The sequence below is a fragment of the Cucurbita pepo genome, chromosome 2 (assembly GCF_057944985.1).
Source record: "Cucurbita pepo subsp. pepo isolate OVF chromosome 2, ASM5794498v1, whole genome shotgun sequence".
NCBI classification, from domain to species: Eukaryota; Viridiplantae; Streptophyta; class Magnoliopsida; order Cucurbitales; family Cucurbitaceae; genus Cucurbita; species Cucurbita pepo.
The window spans coordinates 16,041,488-16,061,810 of record NC_141799.1 but is presented as its reverse complement, the minus strand read 5'-3'; the positions used below and the strand labels follow the sequence as shown (position 1 = coordinate 16,061,810).

The 20,323-nt window shown below is 35.7% G+C and overlaps 4 protein-coding genes across 4 annotated transcripts; 3 read left to right on the top strand and 1 right to left on the bottom strand.

Annotated features, from left to right (window-relative positions):
* The first annotated feature begins 247 nt into the window (after nucleotides 1-247).
* LOC111788013 (protein phosphatase 2C 16-like) lies at nucleotides 248-3,393 on the top strand. The gene is made up of 4 exons (XM_023668148.2): nucleotides 248-2,046; nucleotides 2,140-2,460; nucleotides 2,548-2,653; nucleotides 2,737-3,393. The coding sequence occupies exons 1-4, from the start codon at nucleotides 1,237-1,239 to the stop codon at nucleotides 3,069-3,071; spliced, it is 1,572 nt and encodes a 523-aa protein (XP_023523916.2). The 5' UTR covers nucleotides 248-1,236; the 3' UTR covers nucleotides 3,072-3,393.
* A 779-nt stretch (nucleotides 3,394-4,172) lies between these two features.
* On the bottom strand, nucleotides 4,173-8,253 carry LOC111788012 (uncharacterized). Its single transcript, XM_023668147.2, has 10 exons — nucleotides 7,700-8,253; nucleotides 7,428-7,522; nucleotides 7,040-7,107; nucleotides 6,905-6,948; nucleotides 6,685-6,762; nucleotides 6,441-6,594; nucleotides 5,598-5,747; nucleotides 5,309-5,419; nucleotides 4,987-5,052; nucleotides 4,173-4,621 (listed from the first exon to the last, which is right to left on the bottom strand). Exons 1-10 carry the CDS (start codon nucleotides 7,996-7,998, stop codon nucleotides 4,523-4,525), a joined length of 1,164 nt encoding a protein of 387 aa, XP_023523915.1. The 5' UTR covers nucleotides 7,999-8,253; the 3' UTR covers nucleotides 4,173-4,522.
* Nucleotides 8,254-10,466: 2,213 nt separating this feature from the next.
* On the top strand, nucleotides 10,467-14,406 carry LOC111788914 (glyoxylate/succinic semialdehyde reductase 2, chloroplastic). Its single transcript, XM_023669490.2, has 12 exons — nucleotides 10,467-10,731; nucleotides 11,252-11,324; nucleotides 11,593-11,658; nucleotides 11,876-11,951; nucleotides 12,031-12,086; nucleotides 12,818-12,902; nucleotides 13,044-13,104; nucleotides 13,335-13,387; nucleotides 13,489-13,559; nucleotides 13,658-13,730; nucleotides 13,916-14,020; nucleotides 14,127-14,406. The coding sequence occupies exons 1-12, from the start codon at nucleotides 10,539-10,541 to the stop codon at nucleotides 14,283-14,285; spliced, it is 1,071 nt and encodes a 356-aa protein (XP_023525258.2). The 5' UTR covers nucleotides 10,467-10,538; the 3' UTR covers nucleotides 14,286-14,406.
* A 469-nt stretch (nucleotides 14,407-14,875) lies between these two features.
* On the top strand, nucleotides 14,876-19,945 carry LOC111788913 (glyoxylate/succinic semialdehyde reductase 2, chloroplastic). The gene is made up of 12 exons (XM_023669489.2): nucleotides 14,876-15,065; nucleotides 16,544-16,616; nucleotides 16,900-16,965; nucleotides 17,802-17,877; nucleotides 17,947-18,002; nucleotides 18,215-18,299; nucleotides 18,374-18,434; nucleotides 18,718-18,770; nucleotides 18,866-18,936; nucleotides 19,034-19,106; nucleotides 19,428-19,532; nucleotides 19,603-19,945. The coding sequence occupies exons 1-12, from the start codon at nucleotides 15,020-15,022 to the stop codon at nucleotides 19,759-19,761; spliced, it is 924 nt and encodes a 307-aa protein (XP_023525257.2). The 5' UTR covers nucleotides 14,876-15,019; the 3' UTR covers nucleotides 19,762-19,945.
* Nucleotides 19,946-20,323: the final 378 nt, after the last annotated feature.

Here is a 20,323-nt window from a genome sequence, read left to right as displayed (position 1 = left end):
CATTTGCCCAAACGACCCTCCTTTTTGACAGGTCCATACGCCATCGACATGATTGGTCCCCAGTGGACTTTTCTGTTTTTTTTTTTATTTTTAATTTTTAAAATTTTCCACAAAAAGGAATAGGAAAGTATGTGGACACGTGGCTTTTCTCATGAAAGATCCATGAGTTAATAATCCTTTGGTGGTATGAATCGAGCATTTTTCTGTCGCGGACTGCTTTCAACAATGCAACCTAATTACTTTTATTCTCCATACGTGTCCTTCAATGGATCTGCATTTTCCCAAATCAAAAACTCACCCATTTTTTTATAAACAAAAATCAATCCTTTTTCCTCCTAATTATTATTAAAAAAGAATTTTTAAAATTTCCCATCATTTTCTCTCTCTCCCTCTCTCTCTCTCTCTCTCTCTCTCTCTCTCTCGTGAAAGAGAGGATAAATATAGAATCAAAGTCATTATAGAGCTCTGGATTCTACTCCTACACTTTCAACTGGTGGGAAACTAATCGTTGTTCATCTTCTTCTTCTCTTCTATTGCTATTTTGCCTAATTTCTTGCTCTTTTTGTTCTAATGGGATCTTCAAACCTTTCGTTCTAGTTCATTTCCGTGTGGGTTTTGGCGTTTTGGTTTTAAATAAGAAGAAGGAAGGAAGGTTTTGGTAGAAGAAGATTCGTGGGTTTGGATCGGATTTTGATGGGTTGCCTTGGATCCAGGAAACTCTGAAGTTTTATGAGAAAAAAGAGGCGAACCCTTTTGGGGATTTCTTGTGATTTCGCTTTGTTTTAGATCCATCCACTTGTGATTTCACTTTGATTTACATCCTTCCACTTGGATAAATGTTAGAGATACTCGTTTCTCATACTCTTGTGTATATAAGAACTGATAGCGGAGAAAAGATTGTTGATAGTTGGCTGTTCTTATCAGAAGGGGGAAGAATTTGATGAAGTTTTTTGGTGGAATTTGTTGTTTTGTCATTGATTGAATTTAAATTATTGCAAGCTTAGATCCACTGTTCCTAAATAGATCTAAGGATTTTTGGTGGCTGCTTTTTGTTCTGCTTGTTTTGAGCTTACACTATTCAGAATCTGCCATTTGATTTTTGGTTGAAACGTTGTGGGTTTGTGTTAGAGGTTAAACCAGCCTAGTTTATGTCAAGTTTGATTGCTAAAATGTTATGATAGTGAAAGAAATTGGATGATAGATAGATACATAGATTATCTGAAGGATTAGTGAAGAATGATGGAAGAGATGCCTTCTTCTGTTTCTTTGACCCTTAGTTTAGGCAATCCAAAGTCTGATACATCAGGAAGTCCTAGCCATGTTGAATTTACGCGGCTAAAGTTGGTGACAGACAAGGTAAATTTGTTCTCTGCATCGACCGCTGACTCGGGTCCTATTAGTAATGGTAGTTGCCATGGTTTTAGTGGTATAGTCGATAGCATAACCGTGTCGCAACCAAGTGATAGTAGTCAAGGTCGAGACGGTTTTTGGGGGTTGTTGCCGACGAATGGCGTAAGTTTGACTGTCGATAAGGAAGATGCTACCTTATCTACTATGGGTGACCCTGATGAAATGATAGATGATGGGTTGTTTGCTATTGATGGTGGTTCTAATCTTAATGTACAAGAAGTTGTCAAGATTGGAGATGTCAGTAATGGTCATGTTGTTGCCAAGGCTATTATCTTGGTGGAATCAGGGAAGATTCCTACTAGTGAACTTATCGTGGCAACGGTAAGCTCCGATTTAGAAGTATCGACATCGTCAGAGCTAAAAGCCCCTGCGGTGGTTTTCCAATCGAAAGGGGGAGATGGTGTTCATAAAGGCATTCGGAGTGTCTTTGAGCGGGATTGTGTACCCCTTTGGGGGTCGGTATCGATTTGTGGTAGAAGACCAGAAATGGAGGATGCAATTGCTGTGGTTCCTTGTTTTTCTAAGGTTCCTATCAGAATGCTTGTGGGAAATGGAATGCTTAATGGAATGGGTCAAAGTTTAACACATCTGAACAGCCATTTTTTTGGTGTTTATGATGGACATGGCGGCTCTCAGGTAACACTTCTTTACCAAACACTTAGCTAATTTGCTGCTTTCTTAGCTTTAGATTATTCTCGAATGAATCAAGAAAAGTTCTATTTCATGTAGGTTGCGGACTATTGTCGAGAGCGCGTACATTTAGCATTAGCTGAAGAGATTAAAGGGTTTAAGCAAAATCTAAATAATGGAAGCAATGGAGAAAACTGGGAGAAGGATTGGGAGAGAACCTTTAACAATTGCTTTGTTAGAGTGGATGATGAAATAGAAGGAAAAGTTGGTAGCTTCAAACCTGTTGCCCCGGAAACTGTTGGCTCTACTGCCGTTGTTGCCTTGGTCTGTTCATCACACATCATAGTTGCAAACTGTGGTGATTCTAGAGCTGTTCTATGCCGTGGCAAAGAACCGATGGCGCTATCGGTCGATCATAAAGTATGCTATGCATCCGATCCCATATAGAATGATAGAGCAACCTCTATTTTGTGAAGGAACTAATTTATAAATATAATTTTTCCACAGCCAAATCGTGAAGATGAATACGCTCGGATTGAATCGTCTGGAGGCAAGGTCATCCAGTGGAATGGACATCGTGTGTTCGGAGTTCTTGCAATGTCAAGATCCATTGGTAGGTTGTCATTTTGGATCAAATCTTTTAGCTTTTGCTTGTGTATCAACATTAGATAATCTCAATCTTTACATATGTAACAGGTGATAGATATTTGAAGCCATGGATCATTCCCGACCCGGAAGTCATGTTTGTTCCTCGAGCGAAAGAAGATGAATGTCTTATTTTAGCCAGTGATGGCCTGTGGGATGTGATGACAAATGAGGAAGTCTGCGAAGTGGCTCGAAGGCGGATTCTTCTTTGGCACAAAAAACACGGAGCTTCATCGCTCACGGATCGGGGCATGGGAGTTGACCCAGCTGCACAAGCTGCAGCAGATTACCTCTCAATGCTTGCTCTCCAAAAGGGAAGCAAAGACAACATCTCTGTGATTGTAGTAGACTTGAAAGCTCAAAGGAAGTTCAAGACCAAATCATGAGAATAAAGAGTTTATCAACCCGAACTTGCCCTCCAAGTTCATAGCTCGATATCTCGAGTAGCAGTTCACAACTTAATCCATTTGTACTCTCTCGAGTTTTAATCATTTCCAAAATATAGAAAAATTGTATATGTATCATAGAACTTCCTCATGGAAATTCACCTAAAAAAAAGAAGAAAGCATCTGTAGTGAAAAGTTGTAATCTATGCTTTTGGAGTGCAGAGTGCACCATACGAATACTTGATGATGCCATCTATTCTTTGGTTTGTTTTATAGCCAATTCCAAAGTTATGGGGATAATGTAAGTATTTGGTTCTGCTCATATTATATTGTTACTTCATTGTTACTTCATTATTACTTTTCAATGCTGCTCATTTCAGTAGGGAAAGCAGCTGGATGAGAAAGTGTTGAAAGACGAGAAAGTGTTGAAAGACGAGAAAGGGTTGGAGAGAAACATTGCCTTTGAATCCTGTGTTGTCATTGCCTTTGAATCCTGTGTTGTGTTAGTGTGTTGATTTCTTATATCTTTTTCTTGGATCGTCTCCAAGTTCCTTAAAATATTCATTTCATTTGCCTCCAAATTTGGATGCGATTGTGTTGTCCGGATGGAGCCAAACCATGAATGGCCACCTATACATGGTCGGTAAGAGTTTCTTATTTTATCTTTATCCTCATCTTTAATTTCTAGATGGAAAATATTAATGTTTTCTTTCAACATCCTTGAACTTTTAAAATAAAAAAAATAAAAATAAAATAAAAACTCCCTCCGTTTTTCAAAAAGGTTTAAAATGACCCTCTTATGTTAAGTCTTCGTTGAATGCTACATAACAAATAAGTTTAAAGCAAACATGAACACGAAAGAACTTCAAATTCAAGTGTTAATATTGTTGCAATGAAAAGAAGAAACAAGGAGATCAAAACAGTAGGTGAATCAAAAATTTATTTTACATCACCACAATTTTACCAAATATGCTTCAAGTTCCGTCTCGCAAAAATTAATGATGTAACATTGTCAAGCTAATGAATCTCTGCAACACCTCAAAGGCTCAAAGGACAGGTTTAAAAAACAAAAAATAAAAATACTACAGAAAACGTAGGAGATTAAAATGAAACAGAACCAACCAATAATTGCGAACCTGACCACCACAATATTTCTACTTGCAGTTTACAAACTGGCACTTTATAAAACATGCCAAACAGATTGCAGCAAGCAAGTTCTTGTTCTACACTCTAGTAATCAATAGGGAACTTACATACTAAGAATATTTATATATCAAGACCGAGGGGGTGGGGAATATCAATGAAGAAACGAAAGCCGTAATCAGAATGAACTGGCTAAATTGGTAAAACAATTGACAGAAATGCGAAACCCATAAAAGAAAAAAAAAATGTAGGGTAGTGAGCCAAACTTTAGATGTACACAAATCATTGCTACCGGAAAGGAATTTGATTTATTGCGCTTGATGAAGTGCAGTGGAGATCCAATCAGAGGCAGCTGTTTGGATGTCCAAACCAATGTTGGGGGCGAGGGAAAAGGGGGTTATTGCAACCTGTTCGGCAGAGGAAATTTATTTCATCAGAAGTATGAAAAGGAAAAAATAAAGAAAGTTAATCTGAGAAGGACAAAAAAAAAAAAAAAAGAAGATTTATCAGAAAGAAGGGCTTGTACTGGAAAGAAAAAAAAAACAAAATAGATCATTCAACATGGCTATCGATTGCTTTCAGTTGTGTAGCTGATTCTTCTTAAAGCAAACTGAGTTTCTTTTCAGCCAAGGACCCACGGGAGATTCTTATCAGCAAGGATACCATTCAGCTGAGAACAGTGTCTAGCTGGGAGGAGTTAAGCACTAAAGATATGGCAGGTAAATTAAGCTAAATTTAGTACCAAAATTGAGGTCGAAGGTTATCAACTTACAAATCCATTTTCAAGGGCTCTAAAATCCAGATCATCGTTCTTGTCCTCCTGCTCCTTATCCAGAAACTGCACGTAGAAAAAATGTGATTCCTCATGATATTATGGATAGACGTATGACCAAAAAAAAAAAAAAACGATTATCAGATCTAAATAGCTTAGGGGTAAAAATTCAGAAACAGCACATGAGCATGCCGCTGAGAGAGAATCAAAACCACATTTTATTCGACACCATCTCCGCTTCCAACAAGTGGGCACAATTCTAGAAGTTAAAACTTAATGGCATTCTTCAAACTGAATCCAAGATTCATTTTCTAGTCAATACCTCCATTCGGAAGAACTTCTTCACCCGATCAGAACCAGATTTTTCCACTGCTCCAGTTGATTCAATTTCCACAATATTCTGCCGTTGTGTGGTCAAGCGGCGAGCTGCTCCCTAATTAAAAAATATATATATATATTACTCCAAACAATAAAAACAAACCAACTGCACAGAGATGCTTCCTTCTCAAGAATATAAATTGTTAAGACGATATGTTAAGTACTCGACAAATAACTCTACTTATAAAGAATCCAAATGTGACGAAGCATCAAGTTTTATTGAAGCTCCTTACAGCAGCAGAGGCATCTCGACCAAGTTGTGCAAGCTGAAGACCAAGACTTTGCTGATTGGACATATACTGTCCTGCAGGATACCTGCTGGCCGAAACAGCATTCCAGTTTAGAGTAGACCTCCACACACTTTGCTTTGTTGATTTAAATCCCTGTCACAAAAAAAAAAAAAAAAAAAAAAAAAAAAAAAAAAAAAATTTGTCAACCATACTGACCAATAATAGCAAGAAATTACACCCTGAGACAAAGCTGCATAAGTATTATAGAAATAAAAACAATTGTAGCTGGGGCAAAGGAAAAGATTTGAAAAAATATTTCTAGAGATAATATACAAGACCACATTGCAGGTTGACTACTTAGGAACAAGTTAAGGATTGTGTGACTAAAGCCGTAACTTTGACCATAACCGAAGCAGTGGCCAATTAGCCATTACCTTTTAAAGCTGTCAAAATAGAAGGACCTTACTGAAAAAAGATAATGACTAGTGAAAGAGGAACAACATCGCAAGGGTTGATATGAAGTGGAACTGTCTACAATATTGCATATTGCAGACTCATAATTTACCACATTTAGCACACGTCAATTCTAGGTCTATCAGATTCTCAACTAATTTTCCCTATATGATACAAGGGAATTGGTTTCCTTTTAACTTCTAGTTGATTTGATTAAACCACTCAACTATGCATTCTAAAGATCATAAATCACCTGTTCAAGTTCAGGCAGAAGTAAATTCAGACGAAATAGCACCACAAATTCCTAATTACAACCTACTAACATTTTTCGAATATATTTATCCATCAAGATAATTAGAACAATTTTTAAAAAGTACAAGGACAGTGCAAAACCTTGTTACTCAGGGGCGAAGTAGGTATTTCAATGTTGAGAGAGCAACGTTTAGGGAAATTTTCCTTTTCTATGTCATTGATAGCTGCATTTATCAAAGGCAAACAGACTGAAACAGCGTCCTTGAAATCACTTTCTTGGCTTTGATCCTTCTTCCTGAAGTAAAATAAATATAGGAAAAAGGACTTTAAGGATAATAATTAAGCAGCAGTGAAGCTCAATAAGGAAAATACAAAATCAACCAACCAATTCAGAGATATTGATATAGATGGTACACCACAAATCAATGCCTCCCTTGCTCCAGCAACGACACCTGAGTAAAACCTGGCAGATTTAAACAATCAAATTTGGCACTAGATTAAGGATCAAATCATATTATAGGAAAAGGACCAAAAGATAATTATTGTGAAAAAAAAGAAAACATTGTGGTCTACACTGACATCTTCACATAACAAACAGAACTTACATGTGATGACCACAGCTCGATCCCCGGTTAATTCCACTAATGACCTGAAATTTATATCAAATATATCATCGTGACATGTCACTGATAATTGAATTAGGTTTAGAAACCCCACTGCTATGATCTAAAAATGCTAACCAGAAGAGGCTTCGACCAGGAAAAAAGAGCTCCAGATAATGCTAAGGAGACACAATCTGCCGGCGTTCCTGAGGAAGAGTAACCGAGTGCAATTAGGTATTGGAATTTCTTCAGCCTACAGGAAAGGATGATTGTTTGTGTACAGCCAATAGCCAAATAGAAACCAAGTTTTAAATTAGATCAGTTAGCGATAAACACCATGCTTCTGGCTAATGAATTGAACTTATTTAAACCAAAAAATAAAAGATCAGACGAAATATAATACACAAACAGGAGAAATCAGAGAATATACAAACCCCAAATTTAATCTAAATTGATCATATTCACGACAGGTTAAGACAGTTGAAAAAATTATAATATGAAAGGACAACCGCAGCAATATTCATACCCGAAACTTCATAGGCTGTGGCACCGTCAATTTGAGCAGAAGTCGCAGCAACGGTTTCTCGAAGAGTCACAGAATGACTCGAAACTGATTTGTCCCTGCAGCGCAGATTCCGAACTATTTAAATCACAAGCGTTCAATATTCAATTACGAAGATACCAAGATGCCAAAAAAAGTGACAGTAATCTCCATAACAGGCAACAAACATTGAAAGAGCGCTTAAATAGCCAAAAGATAAATCCAATCCGCAATAAGACGAAAGAACATCAACTCACGATTGCGGAGCGCAAACATGGACGTTGTAAGAGCCTTGACGAACAAGGCCTTCGATGAGGTAAGTGAGGCCGGGAGAGTCGATTCCTTCGCTGTTAGTAACAAGAATAATCGGCTTCTGAGTTCCGGAAACCTCAAGATTGGCATCAGAAGTAGGAGATTGAGTCTCAGCGGATGCAATAACATCCTTGGATTCTTCGCCTTGTTCACCGGCGCCCTTTTTGCTGCGAAGAGCATCTTCAAGATTGGAAACAAGGCCCGGAGGCAAGAAGTTCTTCTTCACAGAAGTAGAGGAAGTCATAGACTTCAAATTCAAAAGGGATGATTGATGAGGAATGAAGAAAAAGGAAGAAGAAGCTTGTTCTGTGGAAGGAATCAGAAATCAGAACCCTAGAATCAGAGTTAAATGAGCAGAAGAAGACGAATAAAGCGCTGAAACTGAAAACGGTGAAATTGCTGAGGGGAGATAGATTGGTGGTCCGGTTCAAACGGCGTTACTTTCGTAGAGAGAGAAGAAGAAGAAGAAGAGAGAGAGAGTTTACTGGTTGTTATGGCGTCAGCTAAAATGGAGAAGAAGAACGGGAAATTCCAAAAATAAATAAATAAATAAATAAATAAACCATTTTCTAAAAGCCAAATTTTTGGATTATGGAATTTAAAAGACATTTATAACCTTTTCCCTTCACAAATGTAGAGAGCCCCAAAATTCAAATTACTCCCTTTTTATTGATTCTCGATGCAAGAAAACATCCCTTTTTATTCAAAACTTAGACCCACATGTATATTTAATTTATAGGTAAAATTAAATTGTGCCTACAAATTTATTATTATTATTATTATTATTATTATTTTTGTCTATTATCATCCAATTAATCTGAAGATTTAAAAAATTAAATTATAACTTTATAACTAGGAATATGCTACATAACCTCTCATTTATTTTCTCTTAAAATATAAATAAAAAAATATATATTATTTTTAGTAAATATTTTATTTTGTAATTTTCTCGTCTCATTATATTAGTTTATGATGTGATTTACTAATTTTCTATTTCACCTATTTTTTGTTTTCAAATGATGAGACGTTTGAGGATATTTATGTCTTTATTTATAAGTAAAGATATTTGGCTTATTTAGTAATATTATTGATTGCTTGCCCGGCTTCACAATTGTATATAATATTTATGTTGAAGTATTCCATTTGTATATATTATTGCCCAAATAAACAATATATATATATATTTATATATATATATATATATATATGATGTTTTCCTAATGTTTTAAAATATTCAAAATAATTAAATGATATGAAATTGAGATTTCTGATCTGGATTAACTTTGAACACATTAATTATTGATTTAATAATGCAATTAAACTCTTCTGAAATTTAAAGTATGAGTTTTAAGGAGAATGAGCTAAAAGTTAGGCCAATTAAGCGACTAATCATCGGCTACAATTTCTAACATTTCGCCGTTTTTGGACCCAACTTCTTTTTGAAAAACCCAGCATTGAAATTGAAAAAAAAAAAGGCAAGAAAGAGAATAATGTAATTCAAGCTGACGTGGTGGACCCCAGTCCGTTTCTGAAACTAAAACTTTATGGTTTCCACGTTGGCTTGCCCCGGACGGGGATATACTTATCCCGTTCCGTTGTCGCATATCTTCCCGAATCCAAACATACGTGCAATCAAGGTACGTTTCGAATTCGATTCTTCCCACAAATTTTAATATAAGAAAAAAAAAATGTCTGTTTAATCTTATTTTGAGTTTGATTCCCTTTCGTTTAAAAATACAAATTTTTTTCATGTTAGTTTTCAATAATTTAAATAACGAAAAACGATAAAATTGAGTTTATATTTCCCTGTTTGCATCTAAATTTAACTTATCAATCACTTAAAATAATAAGTACAATGCAGTATTGTCTTTCAGTTGTACTTTTGCATTCTGATATTATTTATTGTGCTATCAAACTTTAAAATGAATCTAGTCATTGTCATAGTTAAACGTTATTATGTTATTATTATTTTTTTTTTATAATGAATTGAATTTTAGCGGATGAGAATTGAACAATCATGTCATTTTAAAGTATGGAAATGATTTTTTTTTTTTTTTTTTGGTTCTGCTCGAATGATGACTAGAAGCATCTTGAATTGATTATTTAACCAACTTTATACTTCGTTCAAATAATTGCTATAAACTTTTATCTAAATATGAAAAGTTTTTTATTTTTATTTTTCATAAGAATCAAGCCCATGTTGAACCCTTTCCTAGAAAATACTCAAATAATATTCACATTAAAAAAGTTGACAATAATTATTTTTCAACACTACCAAATAATACATTTTAAAAAATATATTTGGGTATTTTTATTTTTATTTTTATTTTTAAAATATCATGAATAAGTAGATTTTCTGTTCTCATTTTAAAAATTAAAATTGAATACGAGAAGGAAAAGAAAAAACACTTTTAAGTTTTTAAATTTTCATGAAAATAATAATTAATTTTTGTTAACTTGACTACTTAATAATTTAATATTTAATGTAAAAAGTTCCATTAAAATTAAATTTGTTATTTAATAATTTAGATTTGGTAAGTCATAAGCATATATATTTTTTAAATAATTATGTAAATTAGAGTCTAATTTGCTACTAAACACGTAATAATCTTTTAGTTTCGCAAGAATATTTCATACAAAGTGCTTCGGTATGATTGATATTGGGCAAGCCCAACGGACCGTGTGTAATGGACAGATAGCGGCTCCATTTTTATCTCTTTATCCCCAAAATCCCTCCAAAACTTTCTCCTAGAAGAGCGTGCATCTTCTCACCCATCTGTGGCCATGACATTCTTCGTTAGAGGCACTTACACTCACAATCTATCTTCAACTGCCATGGCAATGTCCTCAAGCTTTTGCCCTCGCCTTCCAGTCCAATTCGGAACAAAACCCATTTTCCATATCCCCACGAAACCTTCATTCTCTCTGTCTTTCAAGGCTCTCTCTGTTCAAGCATCCTATGGATCTTCTGGTAAAGGTAATGATATGATAAATCGTTTTGATTCTTCTACATCTTTGTAGCTCTAAGTACGGTTGTTTCGATTCTGCATTTGAAGTTAAGTAGAATTCTCGGATTTCCCTGTGAATCGAGCTGTTCGGTTTCAGTTACTGAAGAATTTTCATGTAGTTTTCTTGAGGAAGGCTAGGGATGGGAGTTTATTATAGTGCCGAAGAAATTCTACTGGAATTTAGTTTGAGTTATCGATATTACGAAATTTGTTTAAATTCGAGTACAGGGAGATAGCAATTATTAGTACTTTGTGTTGATGCTGTAACTTGTAACTGACATTCGGGAGAGTTTTTTCTTGTTAAATCTCGACGTCCACATTTAAAATTATAGGTAAGATAGAAGAAATATCAAAATTGTCGTTATATTTATGATCCATTTTAGAACTCATTAGTTAGCTATGATTTATGAACTCTTAGAAATGGCTCATATATTTTCTAAGTGAACCATCTGCTATTATCTTAATGCATGCTTGTTTTTGTATCAACAGAAGAGCTGCGTGTTGGCTTCCTTGGTCTTGGTATCATGGGGGCACCAATGGCACAGAATCTTATAAAATCTGGGTACTAGGGTATTGCTTGATTGGTGTTTCATTACTGCTGGTTGTTAATAGCATTTTGAATTTGTATGATGAAGAATTAATGCGGATTTTCATAAATGAAATTTGGATTAGAATTATGATCACTTATTTTCTGATAAAAATACAAAATGTTTCTGTTGATAAGATATACTTCCCCTCTTACCTATTCATGTTTTTTTTATCAAATCAGTTGAAGAGGCTAATTGTTTACAACTTATATTATATGTGATTCCCTTACTGGTTTATGGCAGCTGTGATGTGACTGTTTGGAATAGGACCAAGAGCAAATGTGAGCCTCTCATTAATTTGGGTGCAAAGTGAGTTTCTGATGTGCTTGGTGTGAAATAGTGCTTAATTTCTCCTTTTATTGATCTTTTTCTTACTAAGGTGTGAATGGAAACCATTTGAAGTACTCTTCAGAATCAGTTTTTCTTACAAAATGTACTTTTTTTAAAAAAATAAAATGTAATTTTGTTTCCTACAGAAAATGATCTGGAAATTTCCATTAATATTCAAATAAATCGGTTTATACAGATACCAGTCTTCTCCGCAGGAAGTGGCAGCGTCTTGCGATGTCACATTTGCAATGCTTGCTGATCCTAACAGTGCAGTGAGTATATTACATTTTTAGTTACTATAATAGTGCTAATATCTCAACTTTAAGCAGCTCAAATTTGCGCTTTTTTCAGCTGGATGTTGCTTTCGGGGAAAATGGAGCTGCAAATGGAATGGCTCCAGGAAAAGGGTATCACTTTTTTTTTCGTTTACGGTGTGTCAATTCTTGTGAGATTCCACATCGGTTTGAGAAGGGAACGAATCATGTCTTTTAAGGGCGCGGAAACCTCTCCCTAGCAGATGCGTTTTAAAACCTTGAGGGGAAACCCGAAAAGGAAAGCTCAAAGAGGACAATGTTTGCTAGCGTTGGGGTTGGGTTGTTACAAATGGTATTAGAGCTAGACATTGGGCGACGTGCCAGTGAGGAAGCTGGGCCCCCAAGGAGGGATGAATTGTGAGATCCCACGTCGGTTTGAGAGGGGAACAAAATATTCCTTATAAGTGTGTGAAAATCTCTCCCTAGTAGACGCGTTTTAAAACTTTGGGGGGAAACCCAAAAGGGAAAGCCTAAAGAGGACAATATCTGCTAGCAATAGAGTTGAGCTGTTACAATTATGTGACTTCATTGTGCAATAAGAGTATTCTTGATTGATCCTCAAAACTCCTTTTCTAGATGAAAATCCAAGTTTTCAACAAGACACATGGCAAAAATCTCCAATAGGCTGTGCCAAATTGGATGCAAAGAACAAGCAATAGAAATACAGTTTGACAAACTTTTATAACAACTCTAGTTAACATCAAATCCAGTTTCTCCTCCAAACACATTTACTGTTCTGAACAAAAGAGTTCCTCTCTTATGTGCATGTAGATATTATCATCATTTAGTTTAAGTTCCATTCATGCAGTTTCATATTTCACCAGGTATGTGGATGTTTCAACGGTTGATGATACTACTTCCAAGTTGATCAGTGCACGTATAAAAGATACCGGAGCTTCGTTTTTGGAGGTAGGTGATTCAATATTCGATCGTAAAATAGAGATTATAATGCATATAAAGAGCAGTTAGGATGATTTTTGTTGGGATAATTGCGGACATGATAAGATTAACAAGTGAAATTTTAACTCAGCTCTTGGAATTTCCTTCTAGGCTCCTGTTTCGGGTTCCAAAAAGCCAGCAGAAGATGGACAGCTGATATTTCTTACTGCAGGTCAGAAATTTGCTCATATTCTTCGCTATATTCAAGAGTCTCACGTAGTCACTTGAACTATAAACCCGAGAAGATAGCGTTGTTTAAATAATGGAACCGTTCCTTAAAGTTCTTGTGATGATTTCTTTCTGTTTTCAGTATCATAAGATCTTTGTTTATCCCTCAGAGCTAGTGTTTTATTATCCTATTATAGGAGGATTACGATACTGATGTAGTAGCTGCATATTCAGGTGACAAATCTCTCTATGAAACTGTTGCTCCATTTTTGGACATCATGGGGAAGGTATAACTACAAATACTTTTTTCACCATTCATAAATGTCTCGAACATGATGATATAAACTTAACCATTTCCGTGTGTGTGTGTGTGTATATATACTGTCAGTCGAGATTTTATCTTGGCGATGTCGGAAATGGAGCTGCCATGAAACTAGTTGTCAACATGATCATGGGAAGGTTTGGCCCAAATTTTACCATCAATCTTTTTTACCAATTTCTGATTAATATCTTGGATCTTGACAATTGCTCCCCTTTTAATTTTTCAATACTTGAAGCATGATGGCAGCTTTTTCCGAAGGACTGCTTCTTAGCGAAAAAGTAGGACTCGACCCAAATGTTGTCGTTGAGGTATATTATCATGCACAAACATTTTAAAGCTATTCAAATGTTCAAAACTTCACTGGAACAATTCTGTTAATTTTTAGTACCTACCTTCTTGTGTAACATTCATTGTGATCTTCGGCCTATCATGGGCGACGAAGACGACTCCGTTGGTCGGTGGGGAATAATCTTCATACATTGTGAAATTACAGGTAGTTTCTCAGGGTGCCATTAATGCACCAATGTACAAAATGAAAGGACCATCAATGATCAAATCCCAGTACCCCACTGCCTTTCCCTTGAAACATCAGCAGAAGGTTTGTAAATCCGAAAGGCCTTTGTCTGGGTTTAACGAAACTTTTAACCTCTTGGTCGATGATGAATGTTTGTGTTGTTTCTCTAAAGAGACGTTTTTTGTGGCAGGATCTAAGGCTTGCTCTGAGTTTGGCAGAATCAGTATCTCAATCCACTCCAATTGCAGCTGCAGCCAATGAATTGTACAAGGTAGCCAAATCTCATGGACTTGGTGATCAGGATTTTTCAGCTGTCATAGAAGCTTTAAAAGCAAAGTTGCAGCAGTGATTACAATATCTATCACTTCAACTTCTCTTCAGTTGTATTTATAACTTTTTTTTCCCTTTTGCATGGTGATTTGGAAATCTATTATATATAAAATTGATTTGTATTTGTAAAACCTACAAAATTATTCGAATGAAAATAATTTGTCTCTAAATTCTCATAAAATAATGTGTTAGTTAATGAATTTTTAGCTTGTAGCGATACAGTTTCTGCACTTTAGAATTTATAAAAATTTAGTCCACGTCATTAAAAATATTATTAAGATTTAATAAAATTTCTATATATTTACGGAGCTTAATAAACTTAATAGGACCAAATATGTTCTAAATAATTGTCATTTAATTTTGATGAATATTTTCATAATGTATACAAATACTATATTATTACATATAAAAATTTACGTGATAAATTATTATCAGTTTGAAAGCACATTAATTAAATTGTAACAATTTATTGGAGGATGCCACGCGTCGCTTTTGAGGTTCTCTTCGAAAAGTTCCAATTCCGCAGAAATAGGAACCTAGGCTACTAAACGACGTCGCTTTGGGCCCTTTAGTGGTCCAACAAATTGGTTTCCCTCGCCAATCAAACGCCGTCATTTAACACTGAAAGAAAACCTGAAAATCTCTGTTTGGAGTAACACTGATCGCAGCTGCGCTGTTATTTCATTCAATCATTCGCTCTCCATTTTCGACGATCTTCGTCTTGTAGCACAGAAAAATCAAAGCAACTCCGATATGTCAAGTTCTGGCTTCTCTATTCCGGATGCAACTGCGGCCACTGGTAATTTTCGCTACTGCATTTTGTACCTAAAAACCTGTAGACGTAATTGGAACTTTTTTGTTGATAGCTCGGTTTACGTGTAGTTTTGGAGATGCTTACTTGTATTTGCGATCTTTGAGTTGAGTATATGGTGGAGATCATTAGGATCATTAGCTGTGATATTAGTTGCGAGTTGATTTGAACAAATTCATTATTGTTAGATGGAAATGATAGTTCTCAGTTTTTTTCCTTGGAAACGTAACAGTGCTTGCAGGTGTTGGAGTTCTTATCAATGTTTCTTTGGTTGTCCAAACTGTACCAACAAAGACATAACGTTTTTGGAAGTTCTTGTAGCTAGTTTGGTTTACATGTAGTTGTGATGTTAGTCGGAGCTGCATTTTCTTCCTTGTAGTTGCGATCTTTGAGTTGAGTATCCAGCGGAGATGATTTGGTCATCTTTCTTCCTTGGTAGAGCTGTGATATTATTTGTTAGAAAGATTGATAGTTCCCGTTTTTGTTCTTGGAAATATAATAGAGATCTGTTGCTTTTGGAGTTCTTATCTATGTTTCTCTGTTTGTGCCAATTTTCGTAATGCTACTATCTCTACCAAAAAAGGCATCACATAATTGGAGGTTTTTGTAGATAGTTCGGCTTATATGTAGATGTAGCTATTAAGCAGAGCTGCATTTACTTGTTGCGATCTTTGATCATTTTTCAGCTTTGATAGAGTTGTGATATCAGCTGAGTATCGGTGTGGACACATTTATCCAAATTACAATGAATTAGTTGCTCACGTTTTTGTTATTGAAAATAAAGTATTGAACGACAGAGTTTGAGTTCTTTCTGTTGTCTGTCATCGTGCGGATCTTTGTAATGTGCGCTCTAAGAAAATTTCATAGCCGGAGAAAATTATGAAGTGGAAGCTGCAATTGCACGATTTTGGAGTTAGTTTCATAATATCGAGGGTAGGCACAACGGATTTTGGAAGGTGGAAATGTTGGAAAAGGCACGTTCATAATCATTCATAAGAATGCTTTCACGAATGATGAAATAGAGAGATTTTACCGCTAAAGCTTTGACGAGAGTGACTAATATTCCTTTTCCCTCGCACCTTAGGAATCGAGTTTCAGCTTTTAGTTGAATTCTTTTTAATGGACTTTTTGTCAAATCTCTGACATACCTTCACTTATGTTCAAATCAGCAATACTTGGGATAAACAATTTGAAAATAAGGCCATAGAAGTCCTGGGAAAGTCTGGATTGAGTGGACATACCGGTTCAATTAAAATTTACCAAAACGACGCAAATGATTTGTTTTCCGCACTGAAAATAAGAAAGCAACGAGATTAGCAGTGTAGTGGTTTCTAAATTTTGGAGGCTCGATTTATTAATTTCACAATTCCGCTTTGGTCTGTCCATTTTGTGCTCTTGTTCTTGCTTTCTGGAAAGTTCACTAGCTTGCAAACATAACAGAGCTCCCTCAATTTTTGTTTATGCAGGAAAGCTGCGCGTTGGCTTCTTAGGTCTTGGAATCATGGGTTCACCAATGGCACAGAATCTTATAAAATCAGGGTATGACTTATGGAGGATGTGTTTACTTTCTTTTTTTTCACTTTCGAACCTCCTTCTAAGTATGTATCATTAATTTAAATCTTTTCCATAGTAGAGGTTGACTAAGATATAATCACAATGTCATGTTGATTTTAAAAATTACAAAATTTCTTTGTTTCATGTACTTTGGCCATTCCAGTTGAAGAAACCGACGGCACGTGTCTTATTTACTAGAGTTAGGTTTCTTTTGCTATCATCTACCCATGAATCTTTTTTATATGTGGTCTCCTCTGGTTTGTTGTAGATATGATGTGACCGTCTGGAACAGAACCAAGAATAAATGTGATCCTCTTATCAACTTGGGTGCAAAGTAAGTCCTTGATGTTCTGAGATGTATATGTATATGTATATCTATATATATAGGACACCCAACACCATTGATGCAAACGAATTCCGTATTATTTGCTGCATTTTGAGGATTTGATTTCCAATATACATCTGTGATGTGGTAAGGCTTTCCTGGAGCATAAGGCAGTGGTAAGACTTTTGTGTAGTGCTTGGGGGAATAGGATTCGAGAAAGGAAAAGGAGAAGTAGGGGGAGAAGGTCTAGGAATTAGTATTTTTCTCCGTCTCATTATCGTGTCTGGCTAACAAGGAAAGGAAACATATATTTCATTAAGTGAATGAGCTATCCAAGAACTTCGAAAGAAATTACGAAAAAGCACTCCAGGAACGAGAGAAACAGTAACATTGCGTGTCGTTCCCTAATGCTCTGTTTGTTCCTTAGAGATTAGCAGTTTCCCAACTATACATCGCAAAAGTAATTGTTCCAATGTCTTTAGGTTTACTTTGATTAGGGCACCGTTCAGGAGAAATGTCCGTACGGTTTAGCCATTTTTTCTCCCATTCCAATATTAGAGAAATCCGTTGGCGAGAAATTGGCCACTTGAAAAGTCTGATCGACATTAATTCCATTGAATAAAAATGCAATTTTTAATGTAAAACAGTGGGTGTTTTTACCCTCCTCCTCTAAGAAACTCCTTTCTTCTCCTTTTATTTTCATTTTTATTATTATTATTATTTCCAATCAATCATTTTTATTGACATAATTTATGTGGTAGAAATCTCGATTATTTTGAGTTTCACTTGATTATGGTATTTTACTCCGACGCTTCAATTATAATTGAACTAGTCTATTGACGCAGATACCAGCCTTCTCCTCGGGAAGTGGCAGCATCTTGCGATGTCACATTTGCTATGCTTGCTGACCCTGAAAGTGCGGTGAGTATACTTTATCTTCAGTTCTTAGACTGTTTATTTCTGTTTACCAACTTATTCTACCATTTTCAGTTGAATGTTGCTTCCGGAGAAAATGGAGCTGCTAGTGGATTGAGCCCAGGAAAAGGGTATGACTCTACCTTTTCACTTTGTATTACTAAATTTTCCATCAGTTATTACTAGTGCGAGCAAATTCCAGTAAATTTTGTTAAATCTTTTCCCCTGCCGGAACTTCCGTTCAGTTCTCGATTTCTTCAATTTGAACCGCTTTCTCACGAAGTCCTATGATATCCTTTGATCATCATGTATACATTTTATCGTATCCTATTGCCACTGGCAGGTATGTGGATGTTTCAACGGTTGATGCCACTACTTCTAAATTGATTAGTGCACGTATAAAAGATACAGGAGCTCTATTTCTGGAGGTAGAGTAATATTTATAGCCATGCATACAACAAACAGTAGCGATTTGAACTTACTGATTGCAACTTTCTTTTAGGCTCCAGTTTCAGGCTCCAAAAAGCCTGCAGAAGACGGACAACTTATATTTCTTACGGCAGGTTAGCAACTTATATCATGAAGGGATTAACATATTATCACTTGTCATACTTCTTACGGATGAATTCACTTGGTCGCCATGTAAACTTTGTACAAGATAGTGCAGTAGTTTATAGCGAGTGCAGAAGAGACTATTGAATGATCGAAATTACAACGTTGAGCTGTATCGAATAGATTTATCAGTTAAAATTATCCTAATGCCGCTTGATTTAATTCCTTCTCCTGTGAGTCTCATTTATCTATTTTAGGAAGGCTAGAATTTTGATATAGTTGCTTGACACTCAGGTGACAAAGCTCTGTATGAAAGAGTTGCCCCACTTTTTGACATAATGGGGAAGGTAGGAAGAATTTCTGCTATTTATATGATGAACTAATTTGGTGAAATTTGACGTTCGTTTCTTCTCATCTTCCGTTTCGTATCTCATTTATGTAGTCAAAATTTTATCTTGGGGAAGTCGGAAATGGAGCTGCAATGAAGCTCGTTGTCAACATGATCATGGGAAGGTTCTGTCCCATATTTTCTCTCTTAATTTCCAATTTGGTATTCTGCCAACTAGCATCTTGACATTGATTTTGTATTTATTTTTCTCAACATCTGTAGCATGATGGCATCATTCTCTGAAGGATTGCTTCTAAGTGAGAAAGTAGGACTCGACCCGAGCATCCTTGTACAGGTATTCCCTAGAATAATTGTGCTTTATTTTATTCTCAATGCTTAAAACCTCGAAAAAAGTCAAATAATTAGACCTCTGTCCCAGTAGTCCCAGGTCTAAAAGATACCCATTTGATCAACTACCATAGGTTGTTCTAGTGGCCAAGAAAGATTATGCAAATAAATAAATAACAAGCTGGTTTGGAAACCGATGTGAATATTAGGAAAGAGAAAATACCCCATGATTTGTTCTTGTCAAAAATTTTGGGCATTCGCCTGACAATTTCACAGAAAGATTCCACTTTGTGACTCAGATTGAACAATAAAATCTCTCTCATTACAGGTGGTTTCCCAGGGTGCAATTAGTGCACCAATGTACTCACTCAAGGGGCCATCAATGATTCAATCCCTTTATCCCACTGCCTTTCCCTTAAAGCATCAGCAAAAGGTAATTGCTTTAGATTTAGCAACTTCATACACATACCATCATCTTAATTCTCATGTGGCTAACTTTGCAGGACTTGAGGCTTGCTCTCGGTTTAGCCGAATCCGTTTCGCAGTCTACCCCTATTGCTGCAGCTGCAAATGAGCTGTACAAGGTAGCCAAATCTCATGGACTCGGTGATCAGGATTTCTCAGCCGTCATTGAATCATTGAAATCAAAGTTGCAGCACTGATAAACCAAGTAATTAGATTTTGTTGCACACCATTTAGCTTGAATAATATTTGGTTATGGGTCATTTGCATTATCGATAGTGAACAATTTCCTCATAAATTCGCCCCCGTATTTTTAAGAATTTGAATCATTCCTTGTGTTTGGATTCAATCATAATAATAATAAAACTATGATTTGAAATTCAACCTGATTTATACCTTTTTAAGATTAAATGCTTAAATGTTTCAAAATTAATTTATTGGAATGGGGTCTTCATGGTTTCAGTTAAATTAACAATATGAAGAGTAATGTTTGCATATTTAAATGTCATTTATAAAAAATGTGAGCATAACTCAACTCCAGGCGAAAAAGTTCAAATTTCTACTTCCAACCCTATTACATCCCTAGAAGACATTAACAAGGCAAATACATCTTTCAATTGATCCGTTCATTTCGTTTATTCCCGTTATATCAAATTTGACGACAAAAAAAAAAAAAAAAAAAAAATGGAATTAGTATTCAGCCCCTGATGAACACCTAGTTTAACAAAATCTGGTTTCCACCTCTTTCTAGTTTTTCACAAG

Excerpts from the sequence above, each read along its gene's own strand:
- LOC111788013 (XM_023668148.2), top strand. The coding sequence starts at position 1,237 with ATGATGGAAGAGATGCCTTCTTCTGTTTCTTTGACCCTTAGTTTAGGC. Across the intron at positions 2,047-2,139 it reads ATGGACATGGCGGCTCTCAG|GTTGCGGACTATTGTCGAGA; the intron begins GTAACACTTCTT and ends TATTTCATGTAG. Across the intron at positions 2,461-2,547 it reads CGCTATCGGTCGATCATAAA|CCAAATCGTGAAGATGAATA; the intron begins GTATGCTATGCA and ends ATTTTTCCACAG.
- LOC111788012 (XM_023668147.2), bottom strand. The coding sequence starts at position 7,998 with ATGACTTCCTCTACTTCTGTGAAGAAGAACTTCTTGCCTCCGGGCCTT. Across the intron at positions 7,523-7,699 it reads CATGTTTGCGCTCCGCAATC|GGACAAATCAGTTTCGAGTC; the intron begins GTGAGTTGATGT and ends TCTGCGCTGCAG. Across the intron at positions 5,053-5,308 it reads AGAAGTTCTTCCGAATGGAG|TTTCTGGATAAGGAGCAGGA; the intron begins GTATTGACTAGA and ends TTCTACGTGCAG.
- LOC111788914 (XM_023669490.2), top strand. The coding sequence starts at position 10,539 with ATGACATTCTTCGTTAGAGGCACTTACACTCACAATCTATCTTCAACT. Across the intron at positions 12,903-13,043 it reads CCGGAGCTTCGTTTTTGGAG|GCTCCTGTTTCGGGTTCCAA; the intron begins GTAGGTGATTCA and ends ATTTCCTTCTAG. Across the intron at positions 14,021-14,126 it reads CCTTGAAACATCAGCAGAAG|GATCTAAGGCTTGCTCTGAG; the intron begins GTTTGTAAATCC and ends TTTTTGTGGCAG.
- LOC111788913 (XM_023669489.2), top strand. The coding sequence starts at position 15,020 with ATGTCAAGTTCTGGCTTCTCTATTCCGGATGCAACTGCGGCCACTG. Across the intron at positions 18,435-18,717 it reads ACTTATATTTCTTACGGCAG|GTGACAAAGCTCTGTATGAA; the intron begins GTTAGCAACTTA and ends CTTGACACTCAG. Across the intron at positions 19,533-19,602 it reads CCTTAAAGCATCAGCAAAAG|GACTTGAGGCTTGCTCTCGG; the intron begins GTAATTGCTTTA and ends CTAACTTTGCAG.